General features: G+C 36.4%; 1 protein-coding gene across 3 annotated transcripts in view; it reads left to right on the forward strand.

Moving 5' to 3' along the window:
• PARP8 (poly(ADP-ribose) polymerase family member 8) overlaps positions 1 to 21696 on the forward strand; it is a 197190-nt gene that overhangs the window by 138913 nt on the left and 36581 nt on the right. For all 3 annotated transcript variants that reach the window (XM_055422074.2, XM_055422075.2, XM_055422073.2), the window contains exons 13-16: positions 1038 to 1602; positions 3090 to 3140; positions 3231 to 3326; positions 17618 to 17710. In XM_055422074.2, coding sequence (XP_055278049.2) covers positions 1038 to 1602; positions 3090 to 3140; positions 3231 to 3326; positions 17618 to 17710 — 805 coding nt within the window. The remainder of the gene's footprint in view (positions 1 to 1037; positions 1603 to 3089; positions 3141 to 3230; positions 3327 to 17617; positions 17711 to 21696) is intronic.

Below are 21696 nucleotides of genomic sequence, written 5' to 3' on the forward strand. Positions count from 1 at the left end.
CTGCTGCTAAGTCACTTCAGTTGTGTCCAACTCTGTGCGACCCCATAGACGGAAGCCCACCAGGCTCCCCCGTCCCTGGGATTCTCCAGGCAAGAACACTGGAGTGGGTTGCCATTTCCTTCTCCACCTTTGTATAGCAGGGGTCCTCAAATGGTCCATGGCCTCTTAGGAACCAGGCCTCACAGCAGGAGGTGAGCTGCAGGCTAGTAAGTGACACTTCATATGTATTTACAGTCACTCCTCATCACTAGCATTACCGCATGAGCTCCTGTCAGATCATTGGTGACATTAAGATTCCCAGAGGATTGAAAACCCTAACTCTAAAGTCAAGGTGGAATATCCTGAGATTGCCACAAAATAGAAATAAACTGCACAATAAATGTAACTCACTTGAACCATCCTGAAACCATCACACTCCCAGGTCCATGAAAAAATTTTCTTCCACGAAACCATTCCTGATACAAAAAAGGTTAGGGACCACAGCTTTATAGGGCTCTAGAATAGGTAGACAGAGAAGGCAATGGCACCCCACTCCAGTACTCTTGCCTGGAAAATCCCATGGACGGAGGAGCCTGGTAGGCTGCAGTCCATGGGATCGCTAAGAGTCGGGCACGACTGAGCGACTTCACTTCCACTTTTCACTTTCATCCATTGGAGAAGGAAATGGCAACCCACACCAGTGTTCTTGCCTGGAGAATCCCAGGGACGGGGGAGCCTGGTGGGCTTCTGTCTATGGGGTCGCACAGAGTCGGACACGACTGAAGCGACTTAGCAGCAGCAGCAGCAGAATAGGTAGGAGGGAAAAAAAAAAAAAAAACAACTGGACAATCAATCCTTTTTTTTTTTGCTTTCCAGGAAACATAGAATTCAGTCCCTGTGATCTTTGGGTACATACTTCTGGTTTCAGTTTTCACTGGATAGGCTGGGTTTAAAAGAGATGGTATTTGTCGCAGAGTTGAGTTGATGGAGCCTGACAGGTGTTCTCCACGGTCTGTTACACTCACTGTTTGCCCTGTGTTAACTGTTCGATTTCAAAGGTCGCCAAGTTATCCTCCCCCTGGTTGTGGAAAAAGCAAATCCAAACTGAAATCGGAGCAGGACGGGATCTCCAAGACGCACAAGCTACTGCGGAGGACTTGCTCCAGCACCGTCAAGACAGAGGACGTGTGCGTCCCGAAGCCACACAGGACCTTCGGTCGCTCGCTGTCCAGCGACCCCCGGGCTGAGCAGGCAGTGACAACCATTAAGTCGCACAAACTCTTGAACCGCCCCTGCCCTGCAGCCGTCAAGCAGGAGGACTGCCTCGCTCTGAAGTCGCACAAACTCTTGACCCGCTCTTGTTCCGGAGACCCGCGCTGTGAGCACAATGCCGGCCTGAAGCCTCACAAACTGTTAAGCAGGTCTTACTCCAGTAACCTCAGAATGGAAGAATTATATGGACTCAAAAATCACAAGTTGCTCAGCAAGTCTTACTCCAGTGCCCCCAAGTCATCCAAAACGGAGCTTTTCAAGGAACCCACCGCAGAGGGCAGGAGGCTCTCTCTTACCTCAGGGCTCATTGGTATCTTAACACCATCGTCATCTTCATCTTCCCAGCCTGCTGTGCGTACATATTTTCATCTTGAGTTCTTACATGTTAGCCAGGGGGCAGGAGAGGGTTTTGTGAGTGTGTTTGTTTTGCAAAGGTCTGGTCAAAGACTTGTGGTTTTGCTTTGGGTTTTGAAGATTTATCATTTTTTTTTTTATTTTGAATATTCCTTTGAATACCAGACATTTGCAGCTAGTACTGGAATGTTCGTTTTGATTCTGCAAAAATAAACATTCTTGTGGACGTGAGGTCTAGTCCAGATTCCTGTCATGGGAATGAATGATCCTAAAAATAGAAGGAAGTCCATTGAATTCACAAAGCAAGTATAGCATTTTTAATGTTTAATTAAGCAGGTTTCTCTAATCTCTAGTTTTCTTACATAAGTGGTGGAAGTGTGAGTTTGTCTAAAGATTAAGAGTGGTGTCCTTCCTGTTGTACATAAGCAGAAATCTTTGCCTGTGAACTTGTAGAGAGAATAGTTAACTGCTGTATCCCAGAGTGTCACTTCAAGCTGCTCTTAGTGTCTGCTTTATAAAACTGAAATCACTTTATCCTGAAGCTGTTTCTTGGTGAAGATGGGGCTGGCGGGAGACTGTATTAAAACCTAAGTACTTTGGGTGGTATTTACTGGGAGTCAGATTTACACAAAGTTTGCCTTTAGAATGATTAGCATTATAGCCAGCTTCAGATAAAGAAGCAGACCTATCTTATTTATAATTTCATAAAATAATTGACCAAAAGTTTTCTTTGCTTTTAGTAAATTGTGTGTGTGTGTGTGTGTGTGGTGCTCTTGTATAGACATATTTCTGAAATTACATTGTAAACTGTACCATGAAATTTTGTGTGAAGAAAATATATTTAGCTATGTTGGTGGTTTTAGGTGGACATCCTTAAAAGCCCATATCTTCTCAAAACTATCAAAGACATACAGAAAATTAATTTTGTCAGAGTTACATAGTAGAAAGAGCCCTATAGTTAGTTGCATTCAAGAAAGATAATTTTAGATATTCTGTGAAAGAAAATGTCTTCGTGTCCTCCCATAATACGTCCTATCGTATTATGTTGAATGTAATACAGTAGTTTAGTATTCTACCCCTTTCAGCAGCTTGGAGGAACTGTACCTCTTTCATACATCCTTGGAGGAATAATTCTATTTAGTTGTAAAATGAGATTGAATAGTCTAAATGAGGAAGTGGGAGCGTTCGGTGATCAGGGACAGAGACAGCAAGTTTTTGTGTTCTTTTAGAGATTCCAGTCATTTTTACTAGAAGATCAGAAATTAAGAATGCAATTCATTTAGTTTAAACAAAGATTACTATAATAATGGAGGAAAGAGCATTATAATAAATTCTAAAATCTTAGTGTCATAATCAGTGATTTGATTCACTTACAGGTAATCTTAGAAAATCACATCTGCATTCATTGTTGCAAAAGTAAAACACTATAATTTATATATTTTTCCTAATTAAAAAACATTTTCTTTTTACTTTGCTTCTTATAGCCAAATGGTGCCAAATGCATTCCAATACGAGACCGTGGCTTCCTAGTGCAGGTATGAGCCAAGCCTCTGAAATAGTTTAGCCTTTAGTGGGTTTTCAGATCCTTCTTGGACTTAATTCTTTCTCTTTATTGTCTTATTCAGACAATTGAGTTTGCTGAACAGCGGATCCCTGTGTTGAATGAGTACTGTGTGGTTTGTGATGAACCACATGTGTTTCAGAATGGCCCTATGCTTAGGGTAAGTTCTCACTGGCGGAATGTTGGTTTAGAACAGAAATGAAGAGGGTTAAGATATAAACAAGTAAATAATTGCATTTACAGTAAATGCTCTCTATTGAGTCAATTATTTAATACACAAAGTTGTATAGTTTTGACAAATGTATAACTATTTCTGAAGGACTCGGTGAAAGATCAACAAGCAGTTTCATTTTCGGAAAATTTTTCTTAACTATATTTCTTACATGTGCCTATCACCTTGTTGTTGGTCTGTCTTTATATATCTCTGTATCCATCCACATTGATATGTATATATAGGTAAACTTGTAAACACCATTTTTTTCAAAACCACACAATCTACAATACTTAATTTAGGAGGAATTCCCTTGCAGTTCAGTGGTTATGACTCCATGCTTTTACTGCCAAGGGCTTGGGTTCAATCCCTGGTCGAGGAACTAAGGCCCCACAAGCCATGCAGTGAGGCAAAAAAAAAAAAAAACAGAAGAAAAAGAATAATATTTAATATATAGAGAAATGGGTAGTCCTTATTCCAATTAGAAGAGGTATATATAGTAGAATCAGAGAATTAGAATAAAGATTTTTTTAAAATGCCTACTCACACATTTGTGGCATTATTAAGGAAGTATGGAAATAAGAATCGATGTGTAAATGGTATTTTGGGGAAAAATTATCCAATTAAAATTTTTTGCAGTTTTTTATTGAGATAAAATTTGTATAAATATACAATTCATTGTTTTAATGTGTATAATTCAATGTTTTTTAAATTATATTCTCAATTTTGTGCAATTATGACTACTGTCTATAATTCCAGAATCTATTATCCCAAAAAAGAACCCCCGTAAATGTTAGTAATCACTCCCCATCTTCCCTTCCCCTCATCCTCTGGCAACCACTAATATATGTTCTGTCTCTATGAATTTGCCTATTTTAGAAATTTCATATGAATGGACATTATATATTATGTGGCCATTTTTTTCACTTAGTGGTAAAATGTTTTTGAGGTTCATTTATGTAGTGTGTCTCATAATTTATTCCTTTAATGGTGGAATAATACTCCATTATACAGCTATGTGACTTTTGTTTATCCATTCATCAGTTAATGGAATTGCTGGAGACTTGTGTTAACTCTGTTTAACTGTTTCAGGACATAGCAAACTATTTCTGACAGTGGCTGTGCCACTTTAGATTTCTAACAGCAGTGTATGGTGGGGTTCAAGTTTCTCCACATCTTCACCAACACTTGTTATTCACCTCTTCTTTTCCTCCAACTATAGCTGTCGTAGGAATTGTGAAGTGGTAGCTTATAGTGGTTTGCTTTGTCCTTTGCTAATGACTAATGATTTGAGCTTCTCTTTATGTGCTTATTGGCCATTTGTATGTCCTCTTTGGAGAAATATCTCTTTAAATCCATTGCTCATTTTTTAATTGGATTATTTGCTTTCTTTAGTGAGTTCTAAGAGTTCTTTGTGGCTTCCCTTGTGGCTCAGCTGGTAAAGAATCCACCGCAGTGTGGGAGACCTGGGTTCAGTCCCTGGGTTGGGAAGATCCCCTGGAGAAGGGAACTGCTACCCACTCCAGTATTTTGGCCTGGAGAATTCCATGGACTGTATAGTCCATGAATCGCAGAGTCAGACACGACTGAACGACTTTCTCTTCACTTCAAGAGTTCTTTATATATTCTGAATACTAGATCTTTATCAGTGATATGATTTGTAGGTATTTTCTCCTGTTTTGTGGGTTTTCTTTTTCTTGATGATGTCCTGTGACACACAAAACTTTTAATGTTAGTGGAATCCAAATTTATCAAATGAGGCATTGCCTAATCCAAGGTAACAAAGATGTATACCTATATTTCCTTCTAAGAGTTTTATAGTTTGTGTCTTAGATGTAAGACATTGAGTTAATTTTTGTTTATGGTATAAAGTTGAGATTCAGATTCCTTCTCTTGCATGTGGATATCGAGTTGTCTGTGCACCTTTTGTTGAAAAGACTATTCTGGCCTCATTAAATGATATTGTCTCCCTTGTGGAAAATGATTTAACCATAAATGTGTGAGTTTAGACTCTTGATTTTATTCCACTGATTGTATGTCAGTTCTTGTACTATACTATCTGAATTACTGTAGCTTTGTAGTAAGTTTGAAATCAAGAAGTGTTTTTTCTAAAGCGTGAATTTTCTGCCTCTTCTAATCAACATTTTACTAGAGGTTCTAGCCAGGCAATTAAGAAGAAAGAAATAATAGAAGGTATCCTGATTAGACAGGAAATACTAAAATGATATCTATTTGCAGATGATTTATGCACCAGGTGCCAGATACTCTGGGTAGATATTTTCTATGCTTGAGTGCATGCTCAGTCGCTCAGTCACGTCCAACTCTTTCCGACCCCACGGACTGTAGCCTACAAGACTCCTTTATCCATGAGATTCTCCAGGCAAGAATACTGGAGTGGGTTGCCATTCCCTTTTCCAGGGGATCTTCTTGACCAAAGGGTTGAACCTGAGTCTCCTGTATTGGCAGGCAGATTGTTTACCACTGAGCCTCCTGGGAAGTCCCAGGTTTTTTGCATATTGCTTCCTTATTTGATTTGCACAGAACTCTGTGGTTTAGGTATTTTTATGCCCATGGTGCAACTAAGGAGATTAAGATTCAAAGAGGGTAGGCAGTTTCAATAGTATCCTCCCCAGCTATGTGACTGGGAGCTGAACTTTGAGCCTGATTCTGTCCGACTTCAAAACTGCATCACAAACATTAAACGCTTTATGAGTATAAGGCACTATGCTAGAGTCTGTTGCACTTTTTAAGAGAAATTTATCCTATGTGTTTGAAAAGATAAATTATAAAGCCTGGAAACAGGTAATTTTATTAGAACACTTTTGTCTTTCAAGATTTATGTTATAAAAACGTATATAACAGTCATTAATGAGCACAGTCATCTGTCAGGTTTTATGATATATTTGTTTCATTTTATTGTTTTTGGAAAACATATAAAAAAGTTTTTCTTGCCCCTCATATGTTATTTTTAACAGATATTCCTCTCAAAGAGATATATTGCTATTCTGAAACCAAATTAACTGACTCAGCATTTATTTTAGTAAAGATTTGTACAAGATTATTAAGTTATGATGAAAGGAAAAAGAATCATTTTATCATGTTCATTTATCTCACTAAGAAGGCTCATCTTTATTTTGTTTGTCATTGTGCATCTGTGGACCTTGATTTATTTCTTAATCCATGGCAATAATATTTTCATTGCAGAATATAATAGTCATGTTATTAATAGCATAAGCTTTTTGGATTTTTTTTTGTAATCATGTTTTTGAAGCACCTTACATGGATCTTCCCTGGTGGCTGGGCTTCTCTTGTGGCTCAGCTGGTAAAGAATCTGCTTGCAATGCGGGAGACCTGGGTTCCATCCCTGGGTTGGGAAGATCCCCTGGAGAAGGGAAAGGCTACCCACTGCAGTGTTCTGGCCTGGAGAATTCCATGTACTTACTATACAGTCCATGGGGTTGCAAAGAGTCGGACATGACTGAGCAACTTTCACTGCATGGATTGTCTCATTTAATCCTTATAATAACCCTCTGAGGATGGGTATTACTACCCCTGCTTTATAGATGAGAAAAACAGTAATTTTTTTAATGTCACAATGCTAGTAATTGATAGGGACAGGATTTGAATCCTGGCAGAATGGCACCAAGGCCATGGTTCTCAATCATAATGCTGCTCTTGACTTACATACTTGAACTGACTACTTTTACGTCCTGGAAATTGACTACACTTGGTGTTGGGAGTTTGCTCTTCCCAGTTTACTTACTGGCAGTTCATTCCAATAATAGGTGATAGAAAGATCATAGTTGATATTAGTATTCTCTGTGCCTTGCTCCAAGTTCTCTAATACTTTATCTCTGTCTTTCTGCACCAGCTAAGTATGCTGTCTGTTTCTAGAAATGGAAATGCTTTTGTAAACAAAAGTGAAGACAACATTTTTAAATAGTTTATCAAGTGGTTTTATGTTGCTGTAATTCAGGCTGATATCTAAGGAAATCAGAAACCTTACTTTCTTAAATAGTAGATAAGTAACATATGAAATCAGATCAGGAAATGAAAATAGAGAAACATGTCATATTCAAAGGAAGAAAAGTAAACAGAATACCTGCTTGTTGTATTAAACAGGTATTTCACTTAAATCAGGCATATTCATTTTTTCTTTCTTATATTTCCATTGCAATGTATTTTGCTATAATTTCAATAATGTATAGTGATTCATTTCAATAATGTATAACAGTTTTTACAAATGTAATTTCCTGTGGATGGTGATCAATAATAAATGGACTCATTGGTCACTTATCCTCAGCCTATGTAACACATTAAAAACTGCAGTGCATCCCCAAGCTATAAAAAAGAGATGTTATAGCCCCATGGGTGATTAAATGGTGAGATAGAATTGTTTCCATAGATTTTCTGCCTCATGTTTGTTACATTTGTTAGATTTCTCTGTCAAAATTCAAACTGTTTCTCACTTTTTTTCTCTTTTCTTTAAGCCTGATTGTTTTTTAAGTGACATAAGTCTCCATTTACTCCTATTTCCCAAATGTCCTATAATTTTAGTCACTAATTTCCTGGTCTGTCACTTTCCTCAGAGTTCTCAGCAAGCTTGTCACACTTTTGCAACATGAGGAACTAAACTACTTGTTTAGAAATACCACAAGGCTCTGATTTTCTCTTTTGTTTACAAAGGTTATAAATATCACCCTCAGGTGGGTTCTGACATGTAATACTTTAGATCTGCCTAAAACTCACATTATCAGGAGGGTTGTTCAGAGTCCCAGAATTTCAGTTTTACAGTACAGTCTGCAATCCAAACCAAAACCAAATTACTAGTTCTCTACATTTTGGAATCAACTAGAGTGTTAATGCAGTAGATGGTTTTGGTGATGCTTTAGGATGTTGATTTTGGACTTCATTAAGTGTGTTTGCCAAAGAGGAAAAGGAGGATTTACTGCCAGAATCACCACTGTTTTTATCAGCCTGTAAATTCCTAGTGCCCTTGTCTTTTTGTTATACTCACCTTCAACCCCACTCTTGGATCAGTGCAGGCGTTTATCTTCTTTGAACCCTGTATGTGAGCTGCTGAATCCTGTTGGAGGAAAGCACTCATGTGGTTGCGTGGCTTAGGATCCCTACAAAGTTGGAAGTTTGTCAGTGACACCAGGTGTTTGTTCTCTGTGTCCCTGGTTAACAGACTTTCTTGTTTCCCACATCAGCATGTGATAAAAGAAATGATCTTGTTTTCTTCTCCTGCCCTGTGGAAATGTCCCACATTACTTGCTTTGTGTTATCAGGCCTGAGATTCTCCTGTCACCTCTTGAGAACAATGCTCCATCCCACTAAAGTCAAGCCAAAGAAACCCATGAATCTAATAATTTTTGTACCCAGTTTTGCTGTGGACCTTAGACAAATGTTTGTAACTAAGGTTCTTGTTTTCAGAGTAAAGTTAACAATACTCAGCTATAGTTTGGTCATAGCTTAAGGCACTCCCAAGACCAATCTTGAGAAACTGAGTATGTGGGTAAACCTGGATATGTCCCATTTTACCTAAGAGGAAAACAGGTAGGTCTTCTTATATTTAGGTATGACCGTCATACCTTAATATTTAGAGAATGGATGAAAAGGCATAGCCAATTTTCTCCCCCCAAATCCATTTCGCAGAAGTTAACATTGCAAGTTTTGAAATAACAGGTCAAACTAAATAATTACGCCAAAAATCTTTTAGTTAAAACATAAATATTTTTACCTCCAAATTGAGCAGAAATTGGTTTTAATAATCAAACAACAGCTTTAGTGTTATGAGACAGTAGGGATCAGCATGTATACTGAGGCCTAACCAGGCCTGATCCTATTTCATTATGGATCTGTCTTGATCTCTGTGGGATTCCTGTCTATCCTAATAGACAGTAAATCTTGCCTTGCTCCAAATGTGTCTTTCTTCCAAATCATTGAAAAGAACCCAAAGTACTGACTATAAAACTGGAAATACAGAAAATTAAAGGCTTGTAGGTTTTGTGTTTCTAGTCAATATTCTTAATTATTCTCATGTGTTTTTAACACTAGTTTTTTTAAAAAATTACACTGTTCATTTCTATTTTAGTAAGAAATGCTTTAGAAACAAATTAAGAATTTTGATAAACCACAGGTATGAAAATAAAAGTACCACGTCATGATATGCTTCAATGAAAATTCTTATTAAACACATATTTTTATATATAGATAGAGTTAACATAAGTAGAAGAGACAGGGCTTCCCACCTGGCTCTAGGAGAATACTGCCTGCCAAGGCAGGAGATATGAGGGACATGAGTTCAATCCCTGGGTCAGGAAGATCCTTGGAGGAGGGGATGGCAGCCCACTCCAGTCCCCCAGTATTCTTGTTTGGAGAATGCCCATGGACAGAGGAGCCTGGCAGGCTACAGTCCATAGAGTTGCAAAGAGTTGGACATGACTGAGCAACTACACACTATCCAGCTTACCTAATAGTGTTAATATTTCAACAGCTCTCTATACCTTAAGGAGATTTTATAATCTTTATCTCACTTGATTTTTCTCTCTTGGTCCTTTTATCAACCTGGTCAACTAGATCTGATTTTATGCCTGTTTTGTAACTGGGAAAGCTGAACTGTGCACATAAGCTCCAGCTGGAACAACATCCATGTTCATCTGTTTTATATATTGGGATTACATGAAATATTTTGTTTGAAAAAAGCGATCACAGCAAAAAAGGGTTTGAAAACCACTCACCTACACTGTGCTATATATAAATACATAGCTGGATTCTTGAGTTGTGTTATTTCTGTTTTCAGTAGGAAGTAATTTAAATTCATTGAAAACACAAAATTTATAAAATGCAGATAGGTTCTAAAATATTCCTTAGGGCTTAAAATCATTTTTTGAGTCATGTTTTTACTGCTCATGTTTAAATTGTTTTGATTCAAGTAAAATTAAAAATGTATTCATTTTAGCTTAAAAATTTCTAAAATGAATCTTAATTTAAGGACCTATAAAGTACCCCGTGTTTTTAAATGTTGCATGCTGAATGTTATATTGCTGATATATTATGTATATTATGTGTAATGGCAAGAGGGACTTGCCATGGTTTTACAGTTTAAGTTATAGGGACTAATTGTTTGAAGGCAATATAATAGTATAACATTAAGAATAGGTAATATTTTATAAGTTGAAGCTAATAGATTTTTTTGTAAACTTGAATTAGTAAATAATGTACATTTCGGGTGATATCTAGGCATGTATACTTTATTAAGTCATGTTTAACAAAACATACAGTTTTGCTTATCCAGCAGTAGCTATTCCATAAGTATGTTTTATTTTGAATTGAGGCTGGAGTTTCCTATGCAAATAATGTAGTTAGCAGATTTTCTTGGGAGCAGGGCACTGGCTGGCAGTCTGCTCAAGGTGGCAGAATGCTAATTGCAATATAACTGTATATTTTATTAAGGAAGAATGAATCACTTGCTTCCCTGGAATAGGATGTCCTTTCTGTGAGACATCTAGTCTTGATTACTTGTGATTTGAGAACTATCTTTTAGCACGCCATCTTGTGTTGACATTTTGAATTCCTCTCATACAAAATGTGGATAAGTAGTTATCTACAAAAATTAGATTGGCAAATGATTATCTGAAAATTAAGTTTATTTATATCTTGAATACTCTATTGAATGTTCTAGTAAAATGACTGATAGATGTAACATTGTTATTTTAAAATTCACTGGCATTTATTTAGTGTGGTGGTGGTGTTTAGTCTCTAAGTTATGTTTAACGCTTTTTGTGACCCCATGGACTGTAGCCCACTAGGCCTCTCTATCCATGGGATTTCCCAGGCAGAAATACTGGAGTGGGTTGCCATTACTTTCTCCAGGGGATCTTCCTGACTCAGGAATTGAATCTGTGTCTCCTGCATTGGCAGGTGGATTCTTTACCACTGAGCCACCTGGGAACCCCTACTATGGTACATAAATTAATTGCAATATTACTACCTCTATCATTACTATTTTAAAAATAAAGATAAAATTATTTTTATCAGAATATAATGTGTAGTTATACTTCGGAATTTCAGAATGGTAATATCATTTCTTGCCCCCCTCCACAAAGCAAGTTTTCTATCATACCTGATTTCCTTCTTCAAACAGTTGAAGTAATAGGATATTCTTAGAAATTAGCCTTGCAGATTTGAGTATGGGAGGAAAGGCCATTTTTCAATGAAAAAAAATGCAAGAAAGAAAAGGAGTGTTTATTAAAAAAATTAAGCCATAGCTTTATCATTAGGATTGTAAATTTATAATTTAAAATAGTGGGTCAATTGATAAATCCATGTGATTTAGAGATTTAGAGATTGGAATGGAAATAGGTCTGGGAGGAGGATGAAACAGCAGTACAGGAGAAACCATTCAGAAAAGACTGAACTGTTGCTCATTTGTTACTCAAGATAAAGTCTAGGAGGTCTGGGCAAAACTGGTAAAAAATCATTTGAGACAAAGTAAGGGTGGCCCATGAATTCCTAGGATTGGGGACAAAGTATGCTGATAGAATACTCAAATTTCAAATAATTACCTTCCAGTCTAGTTTAGCAGAGTGTTTTATTTCACTTTCATTTATACTGTTTAATAAAGCAACAATTTAATGACAAAAATTAGTTTCTCCTTTATTCTCTGAATATGTGTATGAATGTACATATATACATATATATATTAGGATGATCACAAAATAAATATAATTAACTATCCAAGGTTCAAAAAGACAGACATAGGAAGACAAATATTATATGATATCGCTTATATGTGGAATCTTTTAAAAAGATTATAAATGTACTTATTTATAAAACAAAAGTAGAGTTGTAGATGTAGAAGACAAAGATGCTTAGGGGAAATAAAGGGAGGGATAAATTGAGAGATTGGGATTAACACAAGAGTATATATAAAATAGAAAACTATTAAGAACTTGCTGTATAGCACATGGAGCTCTACTCCTGTGCTATTAGCCTATGTGGGAAAAGAATCTAAAATATATGTAAATGTATAACTGATTCATTTTGTTGTATACCTGAAACTTACATTATAAGTCAACTGCTGCTGCTGCTGCTAAGTCACTTCAGCCGTGTTGGACTCTGTGCAACCCCATAGACAGCAGCCCACCAGGCTCCCCCGTCCCTGGGATTCTCCAGGCAAGAACACTGGAGTGGGTTGCCATTTCCTTCTCCAATGCATGAAAGTGAAAAGTGGAAGTGAAGTCGCTCAGTCATGTCCGACTCTTCGCGACCCCATGGACTGCAGCCAACCAGGCTCCTCTGTCCATGGGAGTTTACAGGCACGACTACTGGAGTGGGTTGCCAATAAATCAGCTATACGCCAATAAATTCTTTTTAATTTAAAAGAAACTAAAAAAAAAATGTTTCCAGGGTTCAAGTAAAGCATTTTAAATATGATCATTTGCTCGTATATATTAAATGAGCCTTATCATGATATTCAGCTTTAGGATTGATGGATTTTGGTCATTAAAAAACCTGGTTATTTGGCAATAGTATTATTAAAAACAAAGTACCTTCTGTGTCTCTGTTTACTGCCTCAATGAACTTTGGGTATCTGGAATATGAATTAATTCCTATGGCCCCTTAATGATTTCCAAAGCTTACCTTCCCCTGGATTCTTTTTTGTTTACAGTTTCATTATACTCAAACACCAATACAGTGTTTGACACTATAGTAAGTATGCAATAAAATGGTTACTCTTATTATTTCAGACCATACCGTGCTCCCAGAAAGTGAACAAAAGAAACAACCCAATGTCAGTGGGAGAAATTGAGGGGCAGCTGTACATGCACATAGATACACGAAAAAATAAGGCAAGATTAAGTTAAATGATAAAGTAAAAGTAGTAGAAATTGAACAGTCTGCTCTAAGTTTATCCAAATGCATAAAGCAGTGTGTATATCTTGAGTCTGGATGAAAAACTTTGTCCAATGAATTTCCTGCCATAGGTAGTTTTTCCTGATGTTTCTGAAATAGAATCTGTCTTTTTAAGACTGACAAAGAAAATACATCAATTTATTTGGGGGGAAATTTTCTTTAGGGAATGTCAATCAGAAATCTTTGTTTGATTGACTTTTTGTCTACAAAGCCACCATGTGGGCCCATTCTGAACATAAAGGGTGCTTAGTATGGGGCTGTCTTTCCCCAGTAGTTAAGCAGTCAACGAAGTTATCCTCTGAAGTCAGTGAGCATGGGAGCAGTGGCACTAACAAATACGTCTCTCTGCTGTACCGGGCACCACGGGCTGCATCGTGTTAGGCTTCATCAGCTACCTAATGCGATGTAACTCGGGAGATGAGATAAATCAAACAGATGACACAGTATTAGATTTGAAAGATGAGAGCTCTTCCAAAGCAATTGCAGAGTGTATATTTCAGTGCTGTTGACTTCAGGAGGTTATTGAAGTCAAAATCTTTGCAACAAAACCAGTCTTTCAAGAGTTAGGTAGCAAGTAAGCATAGTCATGCTTATTTCTTCCAGAGAAAATTACCTCGGAAGAAATGGAATTCTCCTTTGTAGATTTGTTTTACACAGCTTTGGGATTGAATCTCATTTTTTAGTATATCACCAGCTTAGGTATCTGCTTTCAAATGCATCTTCTGTGCAAATGTGTATTAATTTAAATTCATCTTCCGTGCAAATGTGTATTATGCAAGCAAGATAGATTTTCCACTTAAAGGATTTATTTTGTGCATGCATGCTCAGTCATGTCTGACTCCGACTGCATGGACTGCAGCCTCCCAGGCTCCTCTGTCCATAGGATTCTCCAGGCAAAACTACTGGAGTGGGTTGCCATGCCCTCCTCCAGGGGATCTTCCTGACCCAGGGCTTGAACCTGCATCTTCTGTTTTGGCAGGTGAATTCTTTACTACTGAGCCACCTGGGATAGATCCAAAGGATATTTTCACATATTGCTAAATCATTCCGAGTGCAAGTGCCTAAAACTAACTGAATTGAATTTTTAATCATATTTTTTACTATATCAGTAAAATGGGTATTTACTAATTGTTACCTGTATTTAGAAATTTAATTTTTTAAAATAAAGTGATAGTTCTTTCCATCCCCTCTCCAGTTTTATTGAGATATAAGTGACATACAGCACTGTATAACTTTAAGGTATATAGCATAATGATTTGTCTTACATGCCTCATGAAATGATTATCACACTAAGTTTAGAATATCCATATCTTATATTAATACAAAATTAAAAAAAGAAAAGCATTTTTTCCTTGTGATGACAACTCTTAGGATTTTAGTCTCTTTTATATGTAACATAAAAGCTGGATTTAGAAAAGGCAGAGGAACCAGAGATCAATCAATTTGCCAACATCCATTGGATCATCGAAAAAGCAAGAGTTCCAGAAAAAGATCTACTTCTGCTTTATTGATTACGTCAAAGTCTTTGACTGTGTGGTTCACAACAAACTGGAAAATTCTTAAAGAGATGGGAATACCAGATCCCCTTACCTTCCGCCTGAGAAATCTGTATGCAGGTCAAGAAGCAACATTTAGAACTGAACATGGAACAATGGACTGGTTCCAAATTGGGAAAGGAGTATGTCAAGGCTGTATATTGTCACCCTGCTTATTTAATTTATATGCAGAGTACATCATGTGAAATGTCGGGTTGGATGAAACACAAGCTAGAATCAAGATTGCCAGGAGAAATATCAATAACCTCAGATATGCCGATGACACCACCCTTATGGCAGAAAGCGAAGGAGAACTAAAGAGCCTCTTGATGAAAGTGAAAGAGGAGAGTGAAAACATTGACTTAAAACTCAACATTCAGAAAACTAAGATCATGGCATCTGGTCCCATCACTTCATGGCAAATAGATGGGGAAACAGTGGAAACAGTGAAAGACTTTATTTTGGGGGGCTCCAAAATCACTTCATATAGTGACTGCAGCCATGAAATTAAAAGACACTTGGTTCTTGGAAGAAAAGCTATGACCAACTTAGACAGCATATTAAAAAGCAGAGACATTAGTTTGCCAACAAAGGTCCGTCTACTCAAAGCTATGGTTTTTCCAGTGGTCATGTATGGATGTGAGAGTTGAACTATAAAGAAAGCTGGATTAGTTTTCTAATCCAGACCCTGACTAATACAAATGCTGTATTCTCTGTGAGTAGAATGAGCCTCACATATATATATTGCTCAATATTTGTTAAAAGGATTAATGAATTAATGAGGGATAAATAATAAATTTATCAATGATTATAATATATACATTGTTAATGTATATCTTATATATAATGTATATATTATACACTATGTTACTTGTAGAGACATTATATATTATATTATGTTATATTATATCATATATTGCTCAACATTCAGAAAACAAAGATCATGGCATCTGGTCCCATCACTTCATGGGAAATAGATGGGAAAACAGTGGAAACAGTGTCAGACTTTATTTTGGGGGGCTCCAAAATCACTGTGGATGCTGATTGCAGCCATGAAATTAAAAGACTCTTACTCCTTGGAAGGAAAGTTATGACCAACCTAGATAGTATATTAAAAAGCAGAGACATTACTTTGCCAACAAAGTTCCGTCTAGTCAAGGCTATGGTTTTTCCAGTGGTCATGTATGGATGTGAGAGTTGTACTCTGAAGAAAGCTGATTGCCGAAGAATTGATGCTTTTGAACTGTGGTGCTAGAGAAGACTCTTGAGAGTCCCTTGGACTGCAAGGAGGTCCAACCAGTCCATTCTAAAGGAGATCAATCCTGGGTGTTCATTGGAAGGACTGATGCTGAAGCTGAAACTCCAATACTTTGGCCTCCTGATGCAAATAAATTACTCATTTGTCAAGACCCTGATCCTGGCAGGAGGAGAAGGGGATGACAAAGGATGAGATGGTTGGATTGCATCACCAACTCGATGGACATGAATTTGAGGAAGCTCTGGGAGATACTGGTGCACAGGGAAGCCTGGTGTGCTGCAGTCCATGGGGTCACAAAGAGTCAGACACAGCTGAGCGACTGAACTGAATTGAACTGATATGTAACATACACCAGTGTTAATTAATTATGTTGTATATTATGTCCCTAGCAGTTATTTATCTTGTAATTGGAAGTTTGCACGTTTAGACCACCTCCATCCAATTTTCTCTCCTTCTACCCTTCCACTTCTGGTAACCACAAATCTGTTCTCTTTTTCTATGAATTTGCTTGTTTTTGAAGTATAATTGACCTACATAGAACACTTTGATAGTTCCTGGTGCACACCGTGGTCATTTGATATTTCTGTATACTACAAAATGATCACCACAGTAACTCTAGTTGCTATCTGACACCATACAAAGATGCTACATTATTATTGACTATCTTCCCCGCACTGTGCATTTCATCCCTGCGACTCATGTATTTGGGAAATGGAAGTTTGTACCTCTTAATCTCCCTCATCTTCTTTCTCTCATCCTACCACCTCCTTCCCTCCTGGCAACCACCTGTTTGTTCTCTGTGTCTATGACTCTGTGTATATTTTTGTTATGCTTCCTCATTTGTTTTGTTTTTTTAGATGCATATAAGTGAAGTCATACAGTATTTGTCTTTCTGTAATTTATTTTAGTGAGCGTAATGTTCTTGCAAATGGCAATATTTTATTCTTTTTTATGACTGAGTGGTATGCCATTTTATTTATATGTACCACATCTCCTTTATCCATTCATCTATAAATGGGCACTTAGGTTGCTTCCATACCAAGACTAGTGTAATTATAGTATTTCTTCCTTTTTAAGCATTTTTTTCATTCATTTATTTTGGGGCGTACCGGGTGTTTGTTGCTGCACAGGCTTTTCTCTAGTTGTGGCGAGTGGAGGCTATAATCCAGTTGTGTTGTGTGGGCTTCTCATTGCGGTGGCTTCTCTTGTGGAGCGTGGGCTTTGGATGGGTGGGCCTCAGCAGATGCGGCTCCCCAGCTCTGGAGCAAGGCTCAGTAGCTGTGGCGCCTCGGGCTTAGTTTTGCTGCAGCATGTGGGATCCTCGTGGATCACGAATAGAACCTGTGTCTCCTGCATTGGCAGACCAATTCTTTACCACTGAGCCACCAGGAAGCCCCTCTTCCTTTTTATTAATAATATTCTAAAACTTTGCATTTTCTATTTATTATAAAGAATATCATACATTTAATTTAGGAGTTGGAAGATGGTAAAAAAAATGTTTGAATTGACTTCCTTTTCTTTTGTAGCCTACAGTGTGTGAACGAGAGCTGTGTGTATTTGCTTTTCAAACCCTGGGAGTAATGAATGAAGCTGCTGATGAAATAGCAACTGGAGCTCAGGTACTAACACATGATACTAATTATTTTATATTTGGATTTGAAAACATTATTTATTCTGCCCTTCTTTGGAGGCAAATTTTTGATCGTTTCTTAATACATTGAAAAAGCAAACTGGCATTTGATATCTAAGACACTGCAGTTTGCCAACTTTATCTAATGTGTTTTGTCATTTTACAGTTGGCAAGAGGAGAAGTTAAACCAGCTTTAACTGTTTGAAAAATAATTGCATTTCTTTTTTATATGGTGAAACTGAGATACTGAAACCCTTGTACTTGCATTATGTAAAATTTATTTGTAAAGTTACAGTGCCATAAAATGGAAGCCAATTTATTTTTAAAACTTAGGTGAAAAGGTAATGGGCAGAACATGTAATAAAAAGAGAGCATTCAGTTTTACAATAGCTGTGTTTATAACATAGGAAGAAAAATATAAAAAAAGAAAAAGCTTGGAAGTAGAGCAGCATCCCATGTTTCTGGAAAGGAAAAAAAAAAAAACAATTGTAAAGATGCCAAAATGTATTATATCATATAATTCATTAAAAATTTAACTAGTTTTTATTTATTGAACATGACTGAAATACTAATAGATGAGAAAAATCCCCAAAATAAAAAAATAGTGAATGTTAATTAAGGGAGGCTAGACCAAACAAATACAAAACCATATTGTGTAATTCTGTAGTATTTTAACAAAATACGGTACTGGCAAGGAAAGTACTGACTAGAAAGTCTGGTAATCCCCATAATTGTTCAAGTTTTAAATACATTTTTTATATATTAAAGGAAATGGCAACCCACTCCAGTATTCTTGCCTGGAAAATCCCATGGACAGAGGAGCCTGGTAGGCTACAGTCCACGGGGTCACAAAGAGTCGGGCATGACTGAGCAACTTCACTTTTCACATCATGTCATAAAATAAAAATGGTTTAGTGTGATGGGAACAACTGACTTGCAACATGAGGGGAAGAAACAGTTTTAGGTCTTTACACTTGTGTGCAAAATCAAATTCCAAAAGACTTATGCTTTAAAAGTTTAAGTATTTTATAAGTGTTTAAAAGTATTATATCTCAACTGGAGAAGAGTCAAATTAAGCATGTACAGCTTATGTAGGGCATCTGGTTCATGCATTTATGCACATATAAGAAATGATAAAGAAAAAAACAACAGATCTGAGTCCATACTTATTTTACATCTTTTATTTGAAAAAATCGTGAGCACTAAGAGCTAATTATGAAAAAGTGTATTTTGCTACTAATTACATGGAAGCTCATAAAAATTGAGAGGAAAATTATGAATATCATTACAAATTAATACAGGAAATGAATGCACATTTCACAAATATGAACCTGTAGTTAGTAAAGAAAGATAAAAAAATATTTACCTTCACTACAAATCAAAGGAAGCTAAATGTAAGAGAATTTTTAAAAATTCACAAAGATAGGTGAGAAGAATGATCATATAAGACACATACGGTCATCATTGCAGTAAATATCAAATGCCTGCTGTGTAACAGGTGGTACACTAGACTAAGATAAAGCAGTTAACACAGACAGCCCAGGCCTCATGGACTTACACTCCCTTATCCTAATTATTTTACTGATGAGCTAAAATGAAATGCAAACACTTGATGAAATTTTAAGGATAGTATTTGTGATGTAATGCGTTACAAATGAAAATGATGCAAACAGTAGAACATTGACCAGTTGTGATATGGAAAATATGATTCCGTGATTAAAATAAACTTTAAAAATCCAGCTTAATATTACCTTTGCATCCGATGTGTGCAAATTTGCAAACTAAAAGCTCTAAGAATCTCTAAAACTGAAGAAAATGACTAGCTTACACTGAGTATTTCTCAAATGTATCTGACTGTGGTGAGTCTTTTTTTTAATGTGAAAGGTTTTCTCATCCCTTGGAAACTAATATTGCTCAAAAAAGAAAAGATACTTTATACTATTATAGCTATGTAAAATAAACTTTACACAGGTATATATGAATATACATACACAAATACATGTATTTTCACATGGGTATATATGTATGTATGTATGTATAATTAATCGAGTAGTGTGGTTAACATTTAAGCATTTTACTGGATGTAAATTGTCTTTCATACAGTTTAAGCAGGGAAGAAAGTAAAGCCTAGAAATAAGGCACAATTTATTAGAAGGAAAATTAACCTCTTAACAGTAGGCTAAGTTGATAGAATAATAGGTGCTTTTTTCCCCCTCTAATTATAGATACGTGTCTAAATATAATGGATCTTAAAGTGAAATTACATTTGGATTATGTAACAATAGTGACAAAACACAAGTTTTCACTTAGATCAATTTAATGATTCAGCTCTAAAGATCAATATAAAAAAATTTAGAAAATTTAGTGATTCTACTCAAATGCCAATGCAGAATATTCTTTTAACCTCTTTAAAGATATATCCCAGTATTCTGGCTATAATCTTAGAGATTATGTGTAAATGGATTCTTTTTCTAAATAGCACTGTATCTCTGTAGTCTTGTTTCATCAGCTGACTCTTGAATTTTTCATGGGGCTCTGAGGAGCTCTGGAGGTTGCACGAACATTCCTTAGAGGGATCTGCAGGAGACTGGTATGGGATAAGAGTGTGTCAACAGCTGGGATTCCAGGCCTCCAAATACTGCTTTAACCAGAAGGCAGTTCCATTTTATTTTATTTCTTTTGTGTACTGGGGCTTTTACATACAATTTTCTTAAAACACAAAAAATGGAATTACTATTGAAATGCTTGAAAGCCAGTGATCTACAATTTTAAATTCACCTCTTCTCCAAAAAAACACATCATTTTATTCCATGGAAAAGTTATCATATGCAAACAGAATCCAAATTCAAAAACTGTAGTATAAACCTTTCTTAGTGCCAAGATTCCAAATCTGACTACTGTAATAGATAAACTATTAATATGGTATACTTTTATTTCCAGCTCACACAACTTTCTGGTTAGAATGTTTGTTGGGTAGCTCTGATCATTGAAGGAAATGGATTCAGTCCACCATGTGGGTCTGCTGTGTTTTCAACATGTGGTGTAGAGCAGAGGGGAAGAGAGGAAAGGAGCACTGTCTGTCCATCAGCTCAGCCCTTTGCCTCTTACTGTCCATGGGCTAAGATCAGTCATATGGTCTGATGTAGACAAAAAGGGTAGAAATGTTGCTTGCAGAGCAGTTGCTTCCAAGCAGTAGCCCTATTATACCTTGGAAGCAATATATGAAACTTCGGTGGATAGCACAGAATTATGCCAGAGTAGTTGCACTGTTACTTTGAAGTTAGTTAGTTAGTTTAGTATATTAACAAAAATATTATGTTAGTTAAATTCTCTACCCCTACATCTATTCTTTTCATTATAATTTACTTTGAAATTATTGGCAAAACGATGCAATTATTTGGGTAGTTTTGATTTGAAGCTTTTGACTCAAGGTATTTAATTAAAATGTTTGATTGAAAGGGGGACATTTATCAGGTTATTATTGTATCCATTTTTTGCCTTTTTTATTGTTGTAAAAAAGGCATAACATAAAATTTACTATACTAATCATTTTTAAATGCACAGTTCAGTAGTGTTAAATATATTCACATTGTTGTGAAACAGATTTCTGTAACATTTTCATCTTGCAAAACTGAAACTCTGTACCTGTTCAGACACTCCCATTTTCCCCTACCCCTATCCCTGGTAACCACCTTCTTTCTGTTTCTGTGAATCTGATTACTTTAGATGCTTCATGATTATAGTCAGTAGTATCTGACTTTCTGTGACTGGCTTATTCGCTTAGCATAATGTCCTCAAGGTTCATCCATTTGTAAGAGGTGATTGACTTTTCCTTCTTTAGGTTATATAATATTCCATTATATGTGTCTGTGGCATTTTGTTTAGCCATTCATCCATCAGTGGATATTTTGGTTGCTTTCATCTCTTGTCTATTGTGTATAATGCTGCTGTAAACACAGGTGTACAAACATCTCT

Source organism: Moschus berezovskii, chromosome 18 (genome assembly GCF_049115385.1).
Source record: "Moschus berezovskii isolate FMDL1 chromosome 18, NW_MosBer_1.0, whole genome shotgun sequence".
Lineage (NCBI taxonomy): Eukaryota > Metazoa > Chordata > Mammalia > Artiodactyla > Moschidae > Moschus > Moschus berezovskii.